This window comes from Aotus nancymaae, unplaced genomic scaffold (assembly GCF_030222135.1).
Source record: "Aotus nancymaae isolate 86718 unplaced genomic scaffold, 86718_ANA_hifiasm-v0.15.2.pri h1tg000090l, whole genome shotgun sequence".
In the NCBI taxonomy this organism is placed as follows: Eukaryota; Metazoa; Chordata; class Mammalia; order Primates; family Aotidae; genus Aotus; species Aotus nancymaae.
In genome coordinates, this window is record NW_026988505.1 from 4,073,041 (window position 1) to 4,092,329 (window position 19,289).

The following is a 19,289-nucleotide window of genomic DNA, read 5'->3' on the forward strand; positions in this document are numbered from 1 at the left end:
AAGATAAAGTGCACTCTGGCTTCTTATCTGAAAATACTTCTAAGGAAACCAGAGTAAGAGAAGGAAGAAAAATGATGTAGGAAATAACTCTGGTGACCTACACCCTAGGTGAGATTAAGCTTTCAGTGTTTGGATATATTGATAACAAAGATATTTTTATATTAATAAATATGCATATATTTATATTTATTATAACATATTTTATATTAGTAAATATTTATGCCCAATATATTTGTTGGTTTTTCAATATGGAATTTCTTTCATATTCTTAATGTTTAGGCGAAAACTTAATATAATCCTAGAGAAAATCATCTATAAATTATCTGTAAGTCTCTTAGGAAACATTCAAGGTTTTAAAATTTAAATTATTTTGTTTTCACTTCGTTTGTTTATTTGAGATGGGATCTTACGCTATTGCCCAGGCTGGAGTGCAGTGGTGCAGTTACTGCTCACTGTAGCCTTGACCTGCCAAGCTCAAGCAATCTTCCCACTTCAGCCTCCTAAATAGCTGGGACTACAGGCATGTGCTCCCATGCATGGCTAATTAACAAGAACAACAACAAAAATATTATACATGAAATCTCTCTGTATTGCCCAGACTAGTTTCGAACTCCTGGGCTCACAAGATCCTCCTGCCTCAGCCTACCAAAGTGCCAGGATTGCAGTTATGAGCCATTTCACCCAGCCTGTTTTAATTTTAATTTGATGTAATATCACTTAATATGTTCTATTCGTCTGTCTTCAGAGTAAGCCACATTGCATAAAGAGAGGAAAAAGGCACAATAATGAGATGTTTCCTTGTACTTCCGCCTTCCTGTGCCATCCCACCAGTTGGTTTTCTGGCATATTCTAGCTCTGGCATCATACCTGAGCCAGAGTCAGTCACATACACCCATCACTTCTGTGTGTGTGAACCACCAAAAGTCCCTCCTTCCCACATAAAAGGGATGTCAATTCAGGAAGGAAAGCCTCGGTGGTACTTGAGGCCATGGTAGGGAGTGGTGCAGGGGGGCAGGCCAGTGGTGTCAGGGAACCTGGATGAGTTTCCCATTGGGCATGACATTCCAGTTAGATATCACCACCATCAGTTTTAACACAGCTCCTGCTGGCTCTAGAATTGGATCAAAATATACAGTTTTGTTATCTTTATATATCTTTATTCTCTGGAAAAATACATGAGCAAATGACTTGGGCAATTCCCTTTCTCACTGTTTTGCACAGCAACGGTCTCTCCCACGTGAACATCCCGGGTGCTCATGGGCATGGAAATGTATGTACATCTCTTTACTCCATAGCTCCCGGGAGTGGAGGGAGTGTGGCCTCTCCCTCACTTTCAGTTGCTGACGCCCATGGTCAGCGCGCTTGTCTTCCTGGTCAGGCTTGGACCACAGTCTCCCAGGCAGACAGGTGAGGAGCTGGGAGGTACCTGCTGTGCTCCACGAAGAGCTTTCTCCTTGATCTCACTGCAGACTCCACTTTGAACCCCGCCTTCAGGGAAGGGAAGGCTGGGGGGCGGGGGTTACGCTTTTGCCGAGACGCGCGCTTCCTGCAGAGGCAGATCACAGGCCCCAGCCCCAGTCTCTGCAGAGCTCAGTGAGACGCCACCACTTGGGGAAATGCAAACTTGCCTTTGATGACACTATAGGGAGGATAAAGACTTTTTGGAACTAGATAAAGATCAGGCCAGGGGAAATGAGAGAGGAAATTTTGACTCCATTTTTTAGGGTCCTCTTTTTTTCATCTCTAGACTACCCAGTGGGAGGGCAACAGGATTTTGCTTTGAGAGACTTTTGTGTGCTCACGGATAGAATATTATTATCTTATGTGATAATGAGAGTCTGTTCTTTTCCTTCACAGCACTTGGACTAGTTGAATTTTAAACTTATGTAGTGTTTGTTTAATATCTCTCTTCATCACTATTCAGTAAGCTTTCTACAAAGGCAGCAACACAGTTCACCATGACAGATCTGGCCCCAAGCACCCTTCCTGGTACATGATTGGCTCTCAGGAGATACTTGTTGAGTGAGTGACTGAAAAGATTTGTTATTTGAATTTCATAGAGAAATCATGGCAAGAATCACTGACTTGCTCGATGTCATAGAGCTATGCAGTGACATAAAGAATATTGGAATCAGGAGTGTATTCTACCAAGAAAATCACCGCCTCATTTATTGTGTCCTTTAAGAGGTGGGAACTATGGCTTTTTGTTTTGTTTTCCCAACAGGAAGGGTGCTACTATATATATATAATGTGGTTATATAACCACAGGATTCAACTTGGAAAGCAAAATGCAAAAGGGAAACCTTAACATTATAAGTCCACACTAAATTAATAACACGGAGTCACCTGTAAAGGGTTTCAGCCCAACTGCTTCCATGAGCTTACTATGAAAGTGCTTTCTGGTTATTCTCTAACTCATCAGTTCATCCACTATTTATGGTCTAGTGTTTATCATGATCTGAGCTAGACAGTAGGGATTGATGAAAAGAGTTAGTGGCTGGGGTGGGTGGAGACACAATGTCTCCTAGAGGCTGACAGTCTTGTGGGACCCATGTGGTCTGTGAGCAGACCCTGGACCTCTAGAGCCAGAGCAACTGGGGAACACTTTAAGGAGGCAGTGACATGGAGATGAGTTTTGAAGGAAGAGACACATTTGCCTTGGCATTAAATAGAAGAAAGGCATGTGAACACTTCCTGAACATCTGAAGGGGAGGAAAAGTGCACTGCCAATAGGAGTAAAAAATGTAGCTTGTTTTGGGGACAGCATGGTTTATGGTCCCGTTAATATTATTATTATTTGAGACAGAGTCTCTCCCAGTCACCCAAGCAGGAGTGCAATGGTGCAATCTTGCCTCACTACAATCTCTGCCACCTGGGTTGAAGCAGTTCTCCTGCCTCAGCTTCCTGAATAGCTGGGATTACAGGTGTGCACTACTATGCGCGGCTAACTTTTGTATTTTTCGTAGAGATGGAGTTTCACCATGTTGGTCAGACTGGTCTCGAAATCCTGACCTCAGGTGATCCACCCACCTCGGCCTCCCAAAATGCTGGTGTCATAGGCGTGAGCCACCATGCATGGCCTGTGGTCCCATTCTACAGACCGCAAGTTTCAGAGTGTCCCAAACCCTGACCTCATATAATTGATGGAAATGGAGGCTCCCAGAGATAACTAACTTCTCCAGACAAATCCAGGTTTGTCTGACTCCAAACCTCACTTAGTAATAATCATGCTATAAAACTTCTAAAATAGTCTCTATATACAGTCCCTTCTTCTGATGATCCAAATCTCCAGCCAGGTTCAATCCAGTGTTTTTTTCAAATCAATATGCATCTGTGCAGTTTGGCAATGTATCATATCCTGCCTCATGGTATATTCTGACTATTTTTGTTTATCTGTTTATGTATTTGGGCCTTTTTCCTCCACCTAAATTCTATACCATTTGCAACAAATCTTTCGCAGCCCTCCAAAGTTCAAGCAAGTTGTGAATACTCATCTTACACCTCTTAGATGTTGATTTGGTTTCAAAGTTCACAGTTTTATGACTTTGATGCGGTATATCCATATTTGAATTAAAGACTGTATTTCAGCTGATTCCATTGATATCTGGACATTTCATTTTCCATAAATAAAATAATTGTCATTGCAATAATACAAATTTCTTAAGAAAAAAATAAACTGGGTATTGTTGTAGTTCTTCATGTCATTGAACACTAGTAAAAACTGGGAATGCTTCCATAAAACATCACTTACATAATCTTACATTAATTACGTTATCTTACTTCAGGGATAGATCTGTAAAGAATTGATAATGTCTTTGTTTTAAGGCAAATAGACTTAGATGGCACTCTTTCAGATGGCTTATAAATAGGGCCTAGCAGTGTGACTTAAAACAAAAAAAAGCAGTTACATATTTATGAATACTTTCCCCATAATTCATTGTGCCGGACACTTGAATGGGTTATCAGTAGGTCACAGGTGATAACTAAGGATTTTATTTCAGTCATAGGAGAATAAATGTATTCTAAAGGGATTTTGAAGATAAGGAGAATATATTAAATAAAACTGAGATAATGTAGCTTAGATGTATGATTCTTTTAAGGTCTTCAGATTTTAGTGTAGTAATTTTGACAAAATCATCGTTCAGAAATATTTTACATTTATTTCCCATCAGGAAAAATGTTGGCTAAGGTACTTTGGAGTCAAATATTTAGGTTTCTACTTTTTAAAATCAGATGTTATGGCACCCGTTTTTTCTTGGCTTCCTTTGCAGCTCCTTGTGGGTACAATGTAACGTCTCAGAACGGCACCATCTACTCCCCCGGCTTTCCTGATGAGTATCCAATCCTGAAGGACTGTATTTGGCTCATCACGGTGCCTCCCGGGCACGGAGTTTACATCAACTTCACACTCTTGCAGACAGAAGCTGTGAATGATTACATTGCTGTTTGGTATGAGAACCTCTCAGTCAAAATATATGTAATTGTGATAAACGATTGTGACTTAGCACACATATGCCATTGATATACAGGGCACATACTTTAGAATAAACCTCTTAGATACTAGAGAAGAAATTCACCAGTGAAATCCAGAGATACAGGGAATCAATTTCACATGGTACATGTCGGTTTTGCTACATGACAGAAATAGGCAGAATTATGTCTGTGTGTTTGCATCTATCTGTGTGTGTGTGTGTGTGTGTGTGTAAAAGATGTGTGTTTGTATGTGGATGTGTGTGGGGTTTATATGTGTGCGATGTGTGTTTGTATGGGTGTGTCTCTGTGGTGTGTGTGGCCTGTGTATGTCTGTGTGTGGCTTATATGTGTGTTTCTGTGTGTGGTTTGTGTGTGTGTGTGTCATGTATGTTGTGTGCTTGTGTTATGTGTGCAGGTGTTGTGTCTGTGTGGTGTGTGGGTTGTGTGTGGTGTGTTTAGTTTATACGTGTGTGTTCTGTGTGTGTAGTATGTGTGGTTTTGTGTGTGTTGTGTCTGTGTGGTATTTGTGGGGTGTGTGTGTGCCATTGTGGTGTTTGTGGTGTGTGTGTGGTATGTAGTTTGTGTGTGTGTTGTGTGTGGTTTGTGTGTGTGTTGTGTGTCTGTTATGTGTTGTGTGTGGTTTGTGTGCATTTGTGTGTCTGTGTGGGTGTATGTGTGTGCATGTTGTGTGTGATATGTGTGCATGTTGTATATGTGATGTATGTGACTGTAGTATGTGTGTTGTGTGTGGTTTGTGTGTGCACGTGTCTCTGTGTAGGGTATATGGGGTATGTGTGCATGTTGTGTCTGTGTGGTGTGTGGGGGGTGTGTGTTTGTGCCTGTGTGGTGTTTGTGGGGGATGTATGTGGTATATAGTATGTGTGTGTGTGCATGTTGCTTGTCTGTGTGGTGTGTTTGTGTGTGTTGTGTGTCTGTGTGCATATTGTGCATCTATGTGTGTGTGGTGGTTTGTATGTGCATGTGCAGGTACGTGTGGTATGGCTGCAGTCTTGTGGAAGTCCACAATGGGAGCAGGAGCAGGAGACAGTGGCCAAGACAAGGAAAGCAGGGCCGGGAAGGGCATGAAATGGGCTTTGTTCTCAGGGCAGTAAAGATGCATTTGGGCTCCAAGAGGCAGAGCTCTAAGGCCAGATTTTGGCTGCAGAATGGTGGGCTCATTTTGTGGGAATAAAGTAGCAGAGGGCAAGAAAGGCGGCTGCCTGTGAGGCTGTGGAAATAGATCAGACGTCGAAGATGACAAGGACCAGAACCAGTGGATGTGAGAACGAGGAGAAACAGAATTTGAAATACTAGGTCGACCACGTGAAACTGCCATTTCAAAACCAAACCAAAACAAAACAGGACTCTGTGGTCAGCCATGCCCCATAGATTCAGCTCCATATTTAGAAGGTAAAATTCACAGGTGTTGACATTTTTTTCTTGTTTTTTTGAGACGGGGTCTCGCTCTGTCACCCAGGCTGGAGTGCAGTAGCGTGATCTTGGCTCACTGCAACCTCCACTTCCCGAGTTCAAGCAATTCTCCTGCCTCAGCCTCCCAAGTAGCTAGGACTACAAGTGCATGCCACCACGCATGGCTAATTTTTGTAATTTTAGTACAGACAGGGTTTCACCATGTTGGCCAGGCTGGTCTCAAACTCCTGATCTCAGGTGATCTGCTTACCTTGGCCTCCCAAAGTGCTAGGATTACAAGCGTGAGCTACTGTGCCTGGTGAGTGTTGGCATTTGACCAGTGCCAAGCGCCCACAGAAGACTAATGAAAGACAGAGACTGGAGGGTTCCTCAGCCTTGTGGGCATTCAACATCTTGATGTTTCCAAACACAGTATCCAGAGAATGGATGTGTTTTGTTGCTTTTATAAAAATTTTTAATTCATTAGCTAAAGTTTCCATAACTCTCACTCATAAGTAAATATACTTAGTCTGCCACCTCTTTCTGTCTCTCCCAGGGACGGTCCCGATCAGAACTCACCCCAGCTGGGAGTTTTCAGTGGCAACACAGCCCTGGAAACGGCGTACAGCTCCACCAACCAAGTCCTGCTCAAGTTCCACAGTGACTTTTCAAATGGAGGCTTCTTCGTCCTCAATTTCCACGGTCAGTTGATTTTCACTCCCTTAATTAAGACTGAGAATTCCATGCGGTGTTTCCTGCCATGTTGACCCACGCCTTGGTTCCCACTGAAGTTTCTTGAGTCAGCCGAGGATGTATATGATCTCTTGCATTGGAGGCCAGAGTTTCCTGTGGTTCTTCTTTTGTTTAATGATATCTTTATCATTTCACATGGTATCAAGCTTGGATTTATTCCAAGATAAATATATGCTAAGTGAAACTCCAAGACGAAGTCCATTGAAAGAGATTTGGTACCTTTTATAGACTACTCATCCCTGTCTCAAGATAAAGTGTTATAGCAAATGCCATATAATTGTAAATAGTGTGAAAGCATACCTCCAGTAATCCTGGGAATGCACTCTAAACAGTATGCAAAATGTCTATCAGTCAATCTCATCTCACACAAACACTGCCACCCACAGAATTCCTCAGGACAAGGGACAGAGCAGACTTTATCAGATGTAAACATGGACAGGTAGTCAGGTCATGATTGTGGAGTCATTATTCTTGCAGAATTCCAAATATATGTAAAGTGTGTTTATTTCAATACTGTTCTGCAAAAAAAAGAAAAATAATTGTACGTGTTTTTCCTTGGGCTTTAACTATTCTTTGGCATTAAATAATAACATGAACATTTAAAGTTTGAGAATTTTATAAAATAGTGATTTATGAATGTAGACAATTCAGTCAGTATACTCAAGCATTGTAACAACTGCAAGATGAATTTTTTTAATAGTTGTGTTTATTCACCAAGTGTAATTGCAACTATTATTATTCTTTCCATTAATCATTTAGCATTTCAGCTCAAGAAGTGTCAACCTCCTCCAGTGGTTCCACAGGCAGAAATGCTTACTGAGGATGATGATTTTGAAATAGGTAATATTTTCTCCATTACAATACCATGAACTCAACATGACATTTTTTATACCCACTTCTCATTGTAATCATTACTCAGAGTAGTTAATGAGTAATTTGTCAGAGAAAAAAAACTATTCTTAAAGTATTGCTGAGAATTTATACAGATGTCATGTATCAAATAGAAAATGTCCTTCTTCATTATCATGATTTTTTTTTGTTTTGCCGTTTGAATTTTGCTGTCAGTTTGAACATTTTTTTCCTCTACAACATTTGCTAGTTCATATTTTTCATTAAAGTTTTCAGCAACAGACGCAGGTAGGTATTTGCATTTGGTTAGGGGACATGTTCATGCACTTGAGAAAAATCTTAATCATTTGTGGCTAAAAGGATGATTACATAACATTGACATTTCATTGAAACTGGGATATACTAAAAGAAAATATTTATTCGTGATATTTAGGAATTCTGCTGTATGATTTTATGTTAATGATCTAATTTATTAAATACTCTTCTGGCGATACTGAGAAAGCAGTGATGGCATATGTTTGTCGTATAATTACTGTAACCGAGGATTTTTCTGCCCCAATTCTAAAACTCCACCCGGTGTTTCAGACCACAGGTCAAATGATGTGGCCCAATTTCTGCTGTCCTCACCATGGCTTAGTTAATTGGAATATCGTACTAAGTAGGCCAAGGTCAGAGATGAGTCTCCCTGAATGCTGTAAAGCCATTCAATCCCACAGTCTTGCTTAAATCATAGCATCTATTTTACTTATCTTGTTTTCATCTGCAATCACTGGGGAAGGGGAAGCAACATGGGTGCACCTGTCAAGGAAGAAAGGTGCCACATCATTTCAGTACTAATATCAGTTAAGGTTAATACAGCGTTTTTATAAATTAAGAACTTAAAATGGTACTATGTTTATAAGACTAAAAATAAATGTAGACATTGTTTCTAAAAAGATCTGCAAGTTGATTTACTTCATTAAATAGTCATATATATGTGACACCTTCACACACTCAAAGGTCATGGAAACACAGTTTCCTGGTTTGTTGTCTTGACTTTTCCAGGAGACTTTGTGAAGTACCAGTGCCACCCTGGGTACACCTTGGTGGGTACCGACACTCTGACCTGCAAGCTCAGCTCCCAGTTGCAGTTTGAGGGCTCTCCCCCAACGTGTGAAGGTATGCACTGTTTGATATTAAAACTACATAAAGTTATTCAATATGGAAAATTGTATTGTTGGATTGATCTGCATCTCTTTGTATAGGTTCAAACTTTATTTAGGAGCGAGTGTCTTACTCTGTCACCCAGGTGGGAGTGCACTGACGCAATCATGGCTCACCACAGATTGAACCTCCCTGGTCTCAGGTGATCCTCCTACCTCAGCTTCCTGTGTAGCTAGAAATACAGGCATGCACCACCATGCCTGGCTAATTTTAGAATTTTTTTTTTTTTTTTTTTGTAGAAATGAGTTTTTGCCATGGTACCCAGGCTGGTCTTGAACTCCTGGACTCAATCGATCCACCTGTCTCCGCTTCCCAAATTGCTAGGTTTGCAGTCATGATCCATTGCACCCAGCCTGCACTCAGTCTTTATCTGTGCCTTGATCCCATTGCAATGAAACTAACGTGATAACAGATATATCAGATGATGCTTTTTCTTTTAGCTAGTCCTAGAAAATAAACCAAAGACATACAAAATAAGAAATCATGTTTTTCACAGCAATTTATCATGTAAATGTTCAAAAATGGCAAAGTTGAAATAATTTTAATACCTGAATAATATAACACCTGAATATATACCACCTACCTTCCACAATGAAAACTTATAGAGTATTTCCTTTATCACATGCCTGTTATCTTTCTAGACGTTTATTAAGCCACACTATATATTTGATGCATTTCAAGGCAAATTTTGAGCATCATTTCATTTTGCTATAAATACGTCAGCATGCATATAATTTGCCAGTGTTTAATATTTTGATGTAAATTTATAAACAATGAAATATGCACATCTCATGTTTTTCTCACGTGTTTAACATATGTAGACCATGTGCAAGAAAATAGACAATATACAATAATAGGACAAGATACCGAGGCTCAATCTGTTGATTTAATCTCTTAGAAGACAAGTAGATTACTTTTAAAATATTGTTTCGTAGACATAACTTTCAAGTACCATTGAATAAAAAAGACTTGGAAAAACTATGCATAAGCTGAAATGCTCAAGTAAGTCAGAAACATCATTAGTTCACCTATTAAAAAGCTTTCCAAATTAGAATAGTTTTTTTTTTTTTTTTTATGACTTCAATATCACCATAAAGTGCAGATGTAGTGCTTTTGAGCAATGTGACTCTTTCAAGGAATCTAACTATTGTCATTGCTTAGGGCAAGTGACGCAGCTGAAAGGGCCCAGGATTTAGGAAGACAGGACCCAGAGCTTGAGTCACTCAGGCAGCTTTGAGTAACTCACTCTTCCCTGCATTGTGCACGGAGAGGATGATTTATCTGCTTTATTTTTGGACTGTTGTAAAGACTCAGTGAATATTAAATGAATTTATCTTTGTGAGTGTTTTGTAATGTTCATTGCCTTCCCTGTAAAAGAAAGTTTTCTTTGCATTGCAAAAGTATCGGCTTTGCAGTGGTTTTGCAGGTGCTCACACCTGTGAATGGATCTTCTTCAAAGGTTTGATAACTGGCCAGGCGCAATGGCTCACGCCTATAATCCCAGCCCTTTGGGAGGCCAAGGCGGGCAAATCACCTGAGGTTGGGAGTTTGAGACCAGGCTGACCAACATAAAGAAACCCCATTTCTCCTAAAAATACAAAATTAGCCAGATGTGGTGGTGCACGCCTACTTTGGAGGCCGAGGCAGGACAATTGCTTGAACCAGGGAGGTAGAGGTTGCAGTGAGCCGAGATCACGCCATTGTACTTCAGCCTGGGCAACAAGAGTGAAACTCCATCTCAAAAAAACAAAAGTCTGATAACTTTGTGCATTCTCATTCTGGAATGAGGTAGTATCCAAGGAACCCTGAAAGAGAAACAATTTTCTACATCTGAAGAAAAATTGACATACATTTTGGAATGAATTATTACTAAATATCCATAATAACTTAGATTTTTTTTTAAAAAAACTATTAACGTTAAAGTTGTATCTACATGAGAGCCAGTGGGTACAGGAAACCACTACTTGGTCAGAGGAGCAGACCTTAGCCTGCTCGTCTGTTTAGACGCTTAGCAAACCACTGGCTGTGGAAGTCACTGAAATCTGTGCCTGTAGGCTGCCCCACTTAGAAGTGGGGATTGCATTGGGTGCAAAGTCAGGAGACCAAAGTCATTATGTTCTCAGAAAAAAAAAAACCCACCATCTGTAGCATACTCCAGGAACAACAACGGTCTATTTCTGGATTATTTCCTTAAGGTAGGGGGATATAAAAAGTGTTCACCTTCTGCCATTCCATGTAAAAGTGAACTCAGGAAAACCCTCACATTTTTTAAGGTACATTTTAATCTCAACAAACAAAGCCTCAAGTTTATCAGAATAGAAGAGTTTAAGCAAAGGTGATCTTAACTGGAAAGAGAAGAAAGGCATATAGATGTATGTATCAAATGTACTGCTCTAAAAACAGGCGATTTTATTAGGTCATCCTCTCCAGATTAACCTGGGTCTTATTTAAATGATGTTTAATTTATGACAAGCCAAGAACAGAGCATAGTCATGCATTGCATGATGTTTTGATCCATGACAGGCCATGTATAAACATAGTCCTGCAAGGTTATAATGAAGCTGAAAATTCCTATCACCGAGTGATATCTAGCAGTCACAATGCTATGGGGCAATGCATGACCTCTTCTGTGTTTAGACATGTTTAGATGCGTAAATACTTACCATTGTGTTCCAGGGGCCTATGGACTTCAGTACAGTCACATGCTGTGCAGGTGTGTAGTCTAGGAGCAATATGGCTTAATTAGATAGCAGGCTGTGCCATCTGGGTGTATGTAAGTGTTCCCACACCAAACTGAGGGTCAGGCTGCTATTTCTGTGGCCCAATAATGAGATGCAGATGAACTAGAGAGGAAGAGAGTTTTTATTTCTATAACTGGTTACAGGGAGAAGGCCTACAAAAAATCACCAGACCAACTCAAAATTACCAACTATTTAGAGTTTATACACTTTCTGAGCTATATGTCTATGTGTAAGTGTGCATTTATTTAAAGACATAAGTGATTAACTTTTTTAGACTCTATAACTAAAGTCTGAGTCCTGAAGACCTTCCTCTGGAGCCTCAGTAAGTTTACTTAATCTAAATGGGTCCAAGTACTGGGGTGATTAGCCTATTCCTGTCTCCTGCTAAATCAAAAAGATTTGGGGAGTTCATTTAGACCCCAATAAATTTGTTTGTGGAGGCCTGGGTAGTTTTTTTAGACCCCCAATAAAACTTGTTTAATCCTAAAAGGATCCTGTTAGGAATTCCTTTGTTACCTTGTCATGCTTCAAGTCCCAGAAGAACCCTCGGAAAAACTCTTGGTGGCTGTTTGTTACATTCTGGGCTTTGTATAAAGGTACTGGCTCTTTCAGTGTTTCATATTTAATGGAACCACTCTGTCAGTACTGAAACAGTTGTTATGGAGGCCTGCGTTAGTGAGATCAGCCTGCCATAGAGGTGTATGCTATTATCTTTGCATGATGACAAAATCCCCTAAAGATGCATTTCTCACAGCCTGAGCCCATCTTTAACCCATGTCTAAATGTGTTAAACAAACATGATTTGACACATGTCTAAATCAATGCCACATGAGCATTATTCTCTAAATTTCCTCAGTTGTCACAGACATTTACAGGGAGCATTCTACAGAAAAAATTCATCAACTTTTACTCATGCGGAAGATTCCGACACCCTGCTCCACTCCTTGGGAGGCACACAGGATAACCAAGTTCTCTTCTCTTTCAAGTCAGGAGTAAATTTGCTTAAAACAAAAGGAGAGTGATCTTAACTGTCATTCTCTAAACAACTCATCATTTAAACACAGGAAATGGGACCCCAGATGTCTTTTACCAAATCCTTAATCACTGAAGCGCTTAATTATCATCTTTCTTGAAGTACTTTTCTACTATTTGATTGATTCGATTGTGCTCAAGTAGGGGCCCATCTCCCAATAAATTCATCATGAAAAATTATATTAGCTATTAGTCTGTCTTCTTCATATGTCATAACCACACTTTTAGAACTTGTACTTTGGAAATTGTCACCATTATCACTTTGGGAGGCCAAGGTGGGTGGATCACCTGAGGTCAGGATTTTGAGACCAGCCTGGCCAATGTGGCGAAACCCCGTCTCTACTAAAAATACAAAAATTAGCCAGATGTGGTGGCGGGTGCCTGTAATCCTAGCGACTCGGGAGGCTAAGGCTGGAGAATCGCTTGATCCTGGGATGCGGAGGTTGCAGTTAGCCGAGATCACACTAGTGTACTTCAGCCTGTGCAACAGAGCAAGGCTTTGTCTAAAAAAAAAAAAAAGAAAGAAAGAAAAAAGAAAATTATCACCAATTTTAGGGAAGCAAGGAGAGTGTTAAAACATGCGCTCTGAATGAAGAGACCCCCTTCAGGCTTCGTGTGAGCAACATGTCTGTTTATTCACCTGGGTACGAGCAGGCTGAGTCCAAAAAGAGAGTCAGCAAAGGGCGGTGAGATAGGAGTTGGTTTTATAGGTTTGCGGTAGGCAGTGGAGAGTTACAGAAGTCACAGTTCAACGCAGTTTTTGCAAGCTGGGAAAGGGTTGTAGGGTCTGGAGTCATGAGGTTGACAAAGGTCAGTTGCAAAGTCCAATTGCCCTATCAGTAGAGGCAGGAATAAGGAACAATAGAAGAATGCTTCAAGTTAGTTAGGCACTGCAGGAGTTAATCATTCTTCCCCATTTCATGGTCTTCCAGTTACTTCAGACTTTCTAGTTCCAGGAACTCATCTGGACTGTACACGCAGGTCAGAGGTTACCATGGTGTAGTCCATGGTGCAGTCGGTCAGCCTAAAAGACCTTACAGAGAGTAGGAGAGTGCATTGTTCTTTGAAAGTCAGCATTACATGAAGATATTACTGTGCTAGACACTTATCTTAATGTAGAAAACTCTGAGTAAGAGACATCACAGAAGAGACTTTTCTCCTGTTAAGGAAAGAAAAGTATCTCAAAAAATGAAGAGAATTAAAACAAAGGTTTGGAAACACAAAGGAGGGTGTGGCACCCAGGAAAAAATGACTTCCTACTGCTTGCTCTTAGGGTGTTTTGGGGGAAGAGGTAGTAAATTAAATCAGCCTGGAAACCTAAAGTAGGGCCCGACTTTCTTCAAAGTCAGGTTTCTTCATCCTGTGGACCATAGGGGATCTTTCAGTAGCTTTCAGAATAATCATTTCTTTAGTAAAAAAATAAAAACATACATTTTCAATGAACATTAAGGAGATTCGGTGACCTTCTGATAATAACCATTCGGGAAAGCACCAGATGGAGGTGACATACCAACAGCCACCGCCCAGCTCTGGCCTCCTTCTGTGTGTGTGGGATAACAGCAGGCATCACGAGGGCCCTGGGGACAGCCTGTCCCCTCCTTCACAGGGGACTCAGCTTCTCCAATTCTGTCATACCTACAGCTGCTTTAAGAATTAATCTTAGTGACTTATGAATCCCAATTTATATTATTAATCTTAGAGTACAAATCCTCATCTCCTATGACTTTTGCTGAAGGCCTGTGAGCTGCATTAAATAAGATGTTTTGGGTTTTAAGCCTCACATTTTATTTTTCTTTAAAAAAAAAGCTAGAGCACTAACATTGTGGAGAAGGGTGATAGCTCAAAGCACAGGTGACATCTGAGACAGGCAAACTTTTGGGTATGTTTTTGACAGGAGCACCAAGCAGGTGTCCTGCTATTGCGAGAGGCATCCCAGTTTCCCAAGTGGAGACACAGTTGTTTTCTGATGTGTGATTGCTATTAAGAAGTAAGCATCTCAGCTATAGGACCACACTGCAGTCCCTTTAATCCCTCCTACTCCAAGTGGATATTGCTCCAAGCAACAGTTTATGGCACTGAGCAGAAGGAGGGTTCCATAGAAAGAGCAGAACATAACAGAACAAAGAAAACCACTTTAAGTTCATGGGCAGACACATCCAAATGCCTCTTAGGCTGAGCACGGTGGAGGCTGAGGTGGGAGAATCACTTGAGCCCAGGAGTTGGAGACCAGCCTGGGCAACATGGCAAAACACCATTTCTAAAATAAAAATACAGCAATTAGCCAAGAGTGGTGGTATGTACCTGTAGTCCCTGCTACTTGGGCAGCTGAGGTGAGAGGATCACTCGAGCCTGAGAGGTCAAGGCTGCAGTGAGCTGTGATTGTGCTACTGCCCTCCAGCCTGGCTTGGGTGACAGAGTGAGACCCTGTCTCAAACAAACAAGTTAAAAAATAAAACAAAACAAAATCCTCAAACACCAAAAAAAAATGAAGTTGGAAAACAATATATATGTCTGAAAAAAAGTATTACTAAGTGTTATAAGAAAAATTATACACATTTTCTACAAATTATCTCCTACGTCTTTAGGTCGGAAAGAATTGAAGAAACTGACAGTCCTCTGTAAACTAATGGGAATTATATAACAAGTTGCTTATATTTTCATTTTGTCTTCCCTAAGAAACAAAATCAGCTTTTCAAATATGAAAGAAATAAGAATGGTGATGCTTAAAATGCTGCTTTTGGGTTAGAATCACTGCATTGGTGTCAAACCACAGGATGTATGAATCGTTTTTCAGGTGGATTTTAGCAACTCTATAGAAGGTTTCTTGCTTCCAGATGCCCTGAAGTTCCAGTGTCATCTAATAACTATAGCTGCAGTTATAAAGTCTCAGTCCTCATGAAAATACAGGGTAGAGAGATTGGCTAAATATTTTTCAAGTGTCATCCCACAAACTGAAACGTCCTCTGGTAGCATTTCTGTGTTAGGAAAAGGTAGGCATGTGGTATAGTCATCCCTAGTCCTCATAATAGTTTCTGCCCACATAGTGCTTCAGATTTAAAAAAAATGCATATATTGGCTCTAATTAGAACCCTGAGGAGGAGCTATTATTGCCCTCTGCTTATGTCAGAGCGAAGAAAAGCCCTGGCTCTTATTGCAAAGTCAAGGCAGGTCTGTGGAGCTTCTAAAACTTGAGGTCCTGGCCTGCACAGATATACATAGGCACAAACTCTAATTTCACTTTGTTTTTCTTATTTAAAATATTACATTAACTTTGGGCATAGTGTATTTTACAAAGTTATTTGATCACCATCTCAGAATAAAATTATACCTTTAACTCAGTTGTTTCAATCATTGTAAATATTTTAATTATAAATATATAAAATTGTCATAATAAATATTTTAAGTATTAAAATATTTTAAATGTTTTAAAATCTCACCTAAACTACATGTTATTAAAAGAGTTCTATGAAATGTTTTATTATCTGTGGTTTCATATCTAAATATTTTCTAAATTTTGAAATATATCTTAATTAGAATGCTAAGATAAATGGAAGAAAATAGGAAATAAATTACTTTTTAAAAGACACTTGAATAAAAACACATAGCTTTGCTCATCTGAGAAGTGTCTATCTTAAAACGTATGTATCTATAGCATATATTTAACTAATTAAAAGGCAATAACTCAATAAATTTAACAAAAGTTCTTTTTTATTAAGGACAATGTGATTATTGAACTCTCAACACTCTACAAGTAATTTTGCTATGCCTCTTTTATTCATGAACCATTACCAATAATAGAAATATTTTTCCCTGAATAGTTTTATACATAAACTGTTTCTGGAAGATAGTTTAATTTAGTGATGAGAGAAATTACTCATTAGGGGACTCTGACGACTTTGTTTTGCATGTCCAGATCTCTGCAGATTATTTTTTGATTAACCTGGAAGTAGTTGAATAATAATTTTTTTAAAAGCAGGAGGAGAAAAGACACGATACATCCATAGTATCTTCATGATGCATTCACGATTAATTCATCCCTTAGAAATCAGGGCTCCTGCTGAGGTGTCTTAGGTGGGATTGAGGCCAGGTCTCTAATTCTTTCTCTTCCCAGTATCCCAAGCAATCACATAGAATGTTTAAATATTACCATGCAAAGTATGGTAGTACCCTACTCCCAATCCAAGGTTTCCCTTTCTGCAGTTTCAGTTGCCTGTGATCGAGCACAGTCTGACAATATTAAATGAAAAATTCCAGAAATAATATTTTTTAAATTTTGCACTATGCTAAATAGTCTGATGAAACCTGTCATCATCGCTGGGTTATGTCTCACGCAGGACATGAATCCCACCTTTGTCTAGAGTGTCCACTGCCCTTTATAATGTGATTGCACCAGAAACAACGTAAAATATATAGGATTCTGGGCTATCTGCAGCATCAGGCATCACTGGGGCTCTTGGAATGTATCCCCGAGAATATATTTAATGCCAAAATAAATACGAGTTTCCTTTTCTTATTTCATGATATTTCACCATATTTCTGTAATACTGTATTGAAATGGTGAGGTTCTTCTTTATAGTTCAGTTAGGAAAACTTGCATTGTGTAATGAAATCCATGATGCAACTTCCCCAAATTAAGGTGTGTGGGAGACACAGAGGCCAAAGGAGTGTGCAAGCTGAGTGAAGAGAACTGCGAAGTGCAAGACGTACAATTCTCATGATTATTCAGTGTTGCTCTCCCTCTGTGTTTGCATCTGGTATTGAATTTGGCCAGAGCTCAATAAGATTACTTTTTCCTTTCATTGGCTTGTTTATACAGGGATAGAAACTATCCTATTGAAGTTGGAATCATTTTATTAAAACAAACCTTTGCTGGTACTTTTCTCTTCAGCACAATGCCCAGCAAATGAAGTCCGGACAGGATCATCAGGAGTAATTCTCAGTCCCGGGTATCCGGGTAATTATTTTAACTCCCAGACGTGCTCTTGGAGTATTAAAGTGGAGCCAAACTATAACATTACCATCTTCGTGGACACTTTTCAGAGTGAAAAGCAATTTGATGCACTGGAAGTGTTTGATGGTAAGTTTCTTTAATCTTTGTATACCAGTGTCCTCTGTGTTACTAATGAAAGCACTATTACAATGTTTTAGTAACACAAAGACTTGAATATATATCTTGAGTTAAATTATGTTTTCCCAAAGCAAACAAAAAATAAACTACTTTGGGGTTGTGCATTCTGAGATCAAGTGGTCTGTAAAACATTACCATACAATTGTTGTACTGTATTAGTCTATTTTCATGCTGCTGATAAAGCCATACCCAAGACTAGGAAGAAAAAGATTGAATAGACTTACAGTTCCACGTGGCTGGGGAGACCTCACAATCATGGCAGAAGGCAAGGAGGAGCTAGTCACATTTTACATGGATGGTGGCAGGCATGAGAGAGAGAGCTTGTTCAGGAAATTAGCCCATTTTTAAAACCATCAGATCTTCTGGGACTTATTCACTATCAGGAGAACAGCATGGGTAACACGCCCCTGCTCATGATTCAGTTACCCCCATCAGGTTTCTCTCATGTCATGTGGGAATTGAGGGAGCTACAGTTCAAGATGAGATTTGGGAGGGGACACAGCCAAGCTATATAATTGCTAGCACTGCAAGTTTTCAAACAATTAGTATGCTTAGTAACACACTCTGAAAATGTACGTAATTTTCTTTAGCAGTTATTCCTTAACGCGGTGATTTAGAGCAGAAGATCTCAACAGTTCTTTCTTTCTCTCCTCTATATAATGTCAGTTCACAAGGTATTTTAGGAAACTTAGGCCTAGAGATATTTTAATAATCTAAATAATTATTTTACTAGAAATATGTAAAAATAATGGCTCACAGCAATTTCTAGATGATAAATGCTACAGGAGTTTTTAAAGTATGATTCTTTAAAATAGTGACATATCATTAACTGAACACATGCTAGTACTGTTTTCAACAATACTCTTATGATTTTTATACAATTTGAATGAAAATTTTAATATAATAGTGATATGATTGAAAGTAATATGTGGTTGAATTGTCAATTTTGAATGGAGGGAATATTAATATTTCTCTTTGTGTGAAACCATCATCATAGCCCACAAAATTAGACCGGATACAATTATGGCTGCACATAATAACAGGGTTTTCACATATTTTGATAGATTTGTCATTGAGTTCAGATAAATAACAATTCAGTGAAAAAACAAATTGTTCTAATTGATTTGATGTGTGTTTGTATTCACTTTACTGAGTTGATGAATCATATTGCTTAGAGGGGTAGACATCACAGAATCAATTTATGTACTTTCAAAAATGAAGTAATAAATTGGAAATTAAACTTACATTTTTATATATAGAGACAGAGGACTGGAGAGCAATATTTTCATTTTCAGAGCATGGCTTTTTTAATGTGTATATTAAAACAAATATGCATTATTTACAATTTTTCCCTTAATCTTTAGAGAGAAGTAACTCATTAGGCAAGTATAAAAATGAGGCTTCTTATGTTGAGGAAAAAGGGAGGGAAACTCTACTGAAGGCCTATTAGTTATTAGACAAAAATTAAAATGTAGAGCATCCAACCTCACAGGCTGTGTATCTGTGTGTGTATTTGCATATATAGAGACATATATGTTCCTACAAAGGATATATTTAATTAAACATATTGAAATAATTATTTTAAACTTATGCATGTTCTTTTGTTTCACAGTAGTTGAATTGAAATATAGCTGTCCATGCTTTTAAGTCTCTTACTTTCAGGAGCAAAATATTTCTCAATAATGTATGCACTAATGGCT

The 19,289-nt window shown here is 39.1% G+C and overlaps 1 protein-coding gene across 1 annotated transcript in view; it reads left to right on the forward strand.

The window, feature by feature from the left end:
• The window catches only part of CSMD1 (CUB and Sushi multiple domains 1), a 2,129,340-nt gene that overhangs the window by 1,886,528 nt on the left and 223,523 nt on the right, over positions 1–19,289 (forward strand). The window contains exons 43-47 of the mRNA XM_064369795.1: positions 4,272–4,449; positions 6,440–6,585; positions 7,396–7,476; positions 8,530–8,643; positions 17,350–17,538. Coding sequence (XP_064225865.1) covers positions 4,272–4,449; positions 6,440–6,585; positions 7,396–7,476; positions 8,530–8,643; positions 17,350–17,538 — 708 coding nt within the window. The remainder of the gene's footprint in view (positions 1–4,271; positions 4,450–6,439; positions 6,586–7,395; positions 7,477–8,529; positions 8,644–17,349; positions 17,539–19,289) is intronic.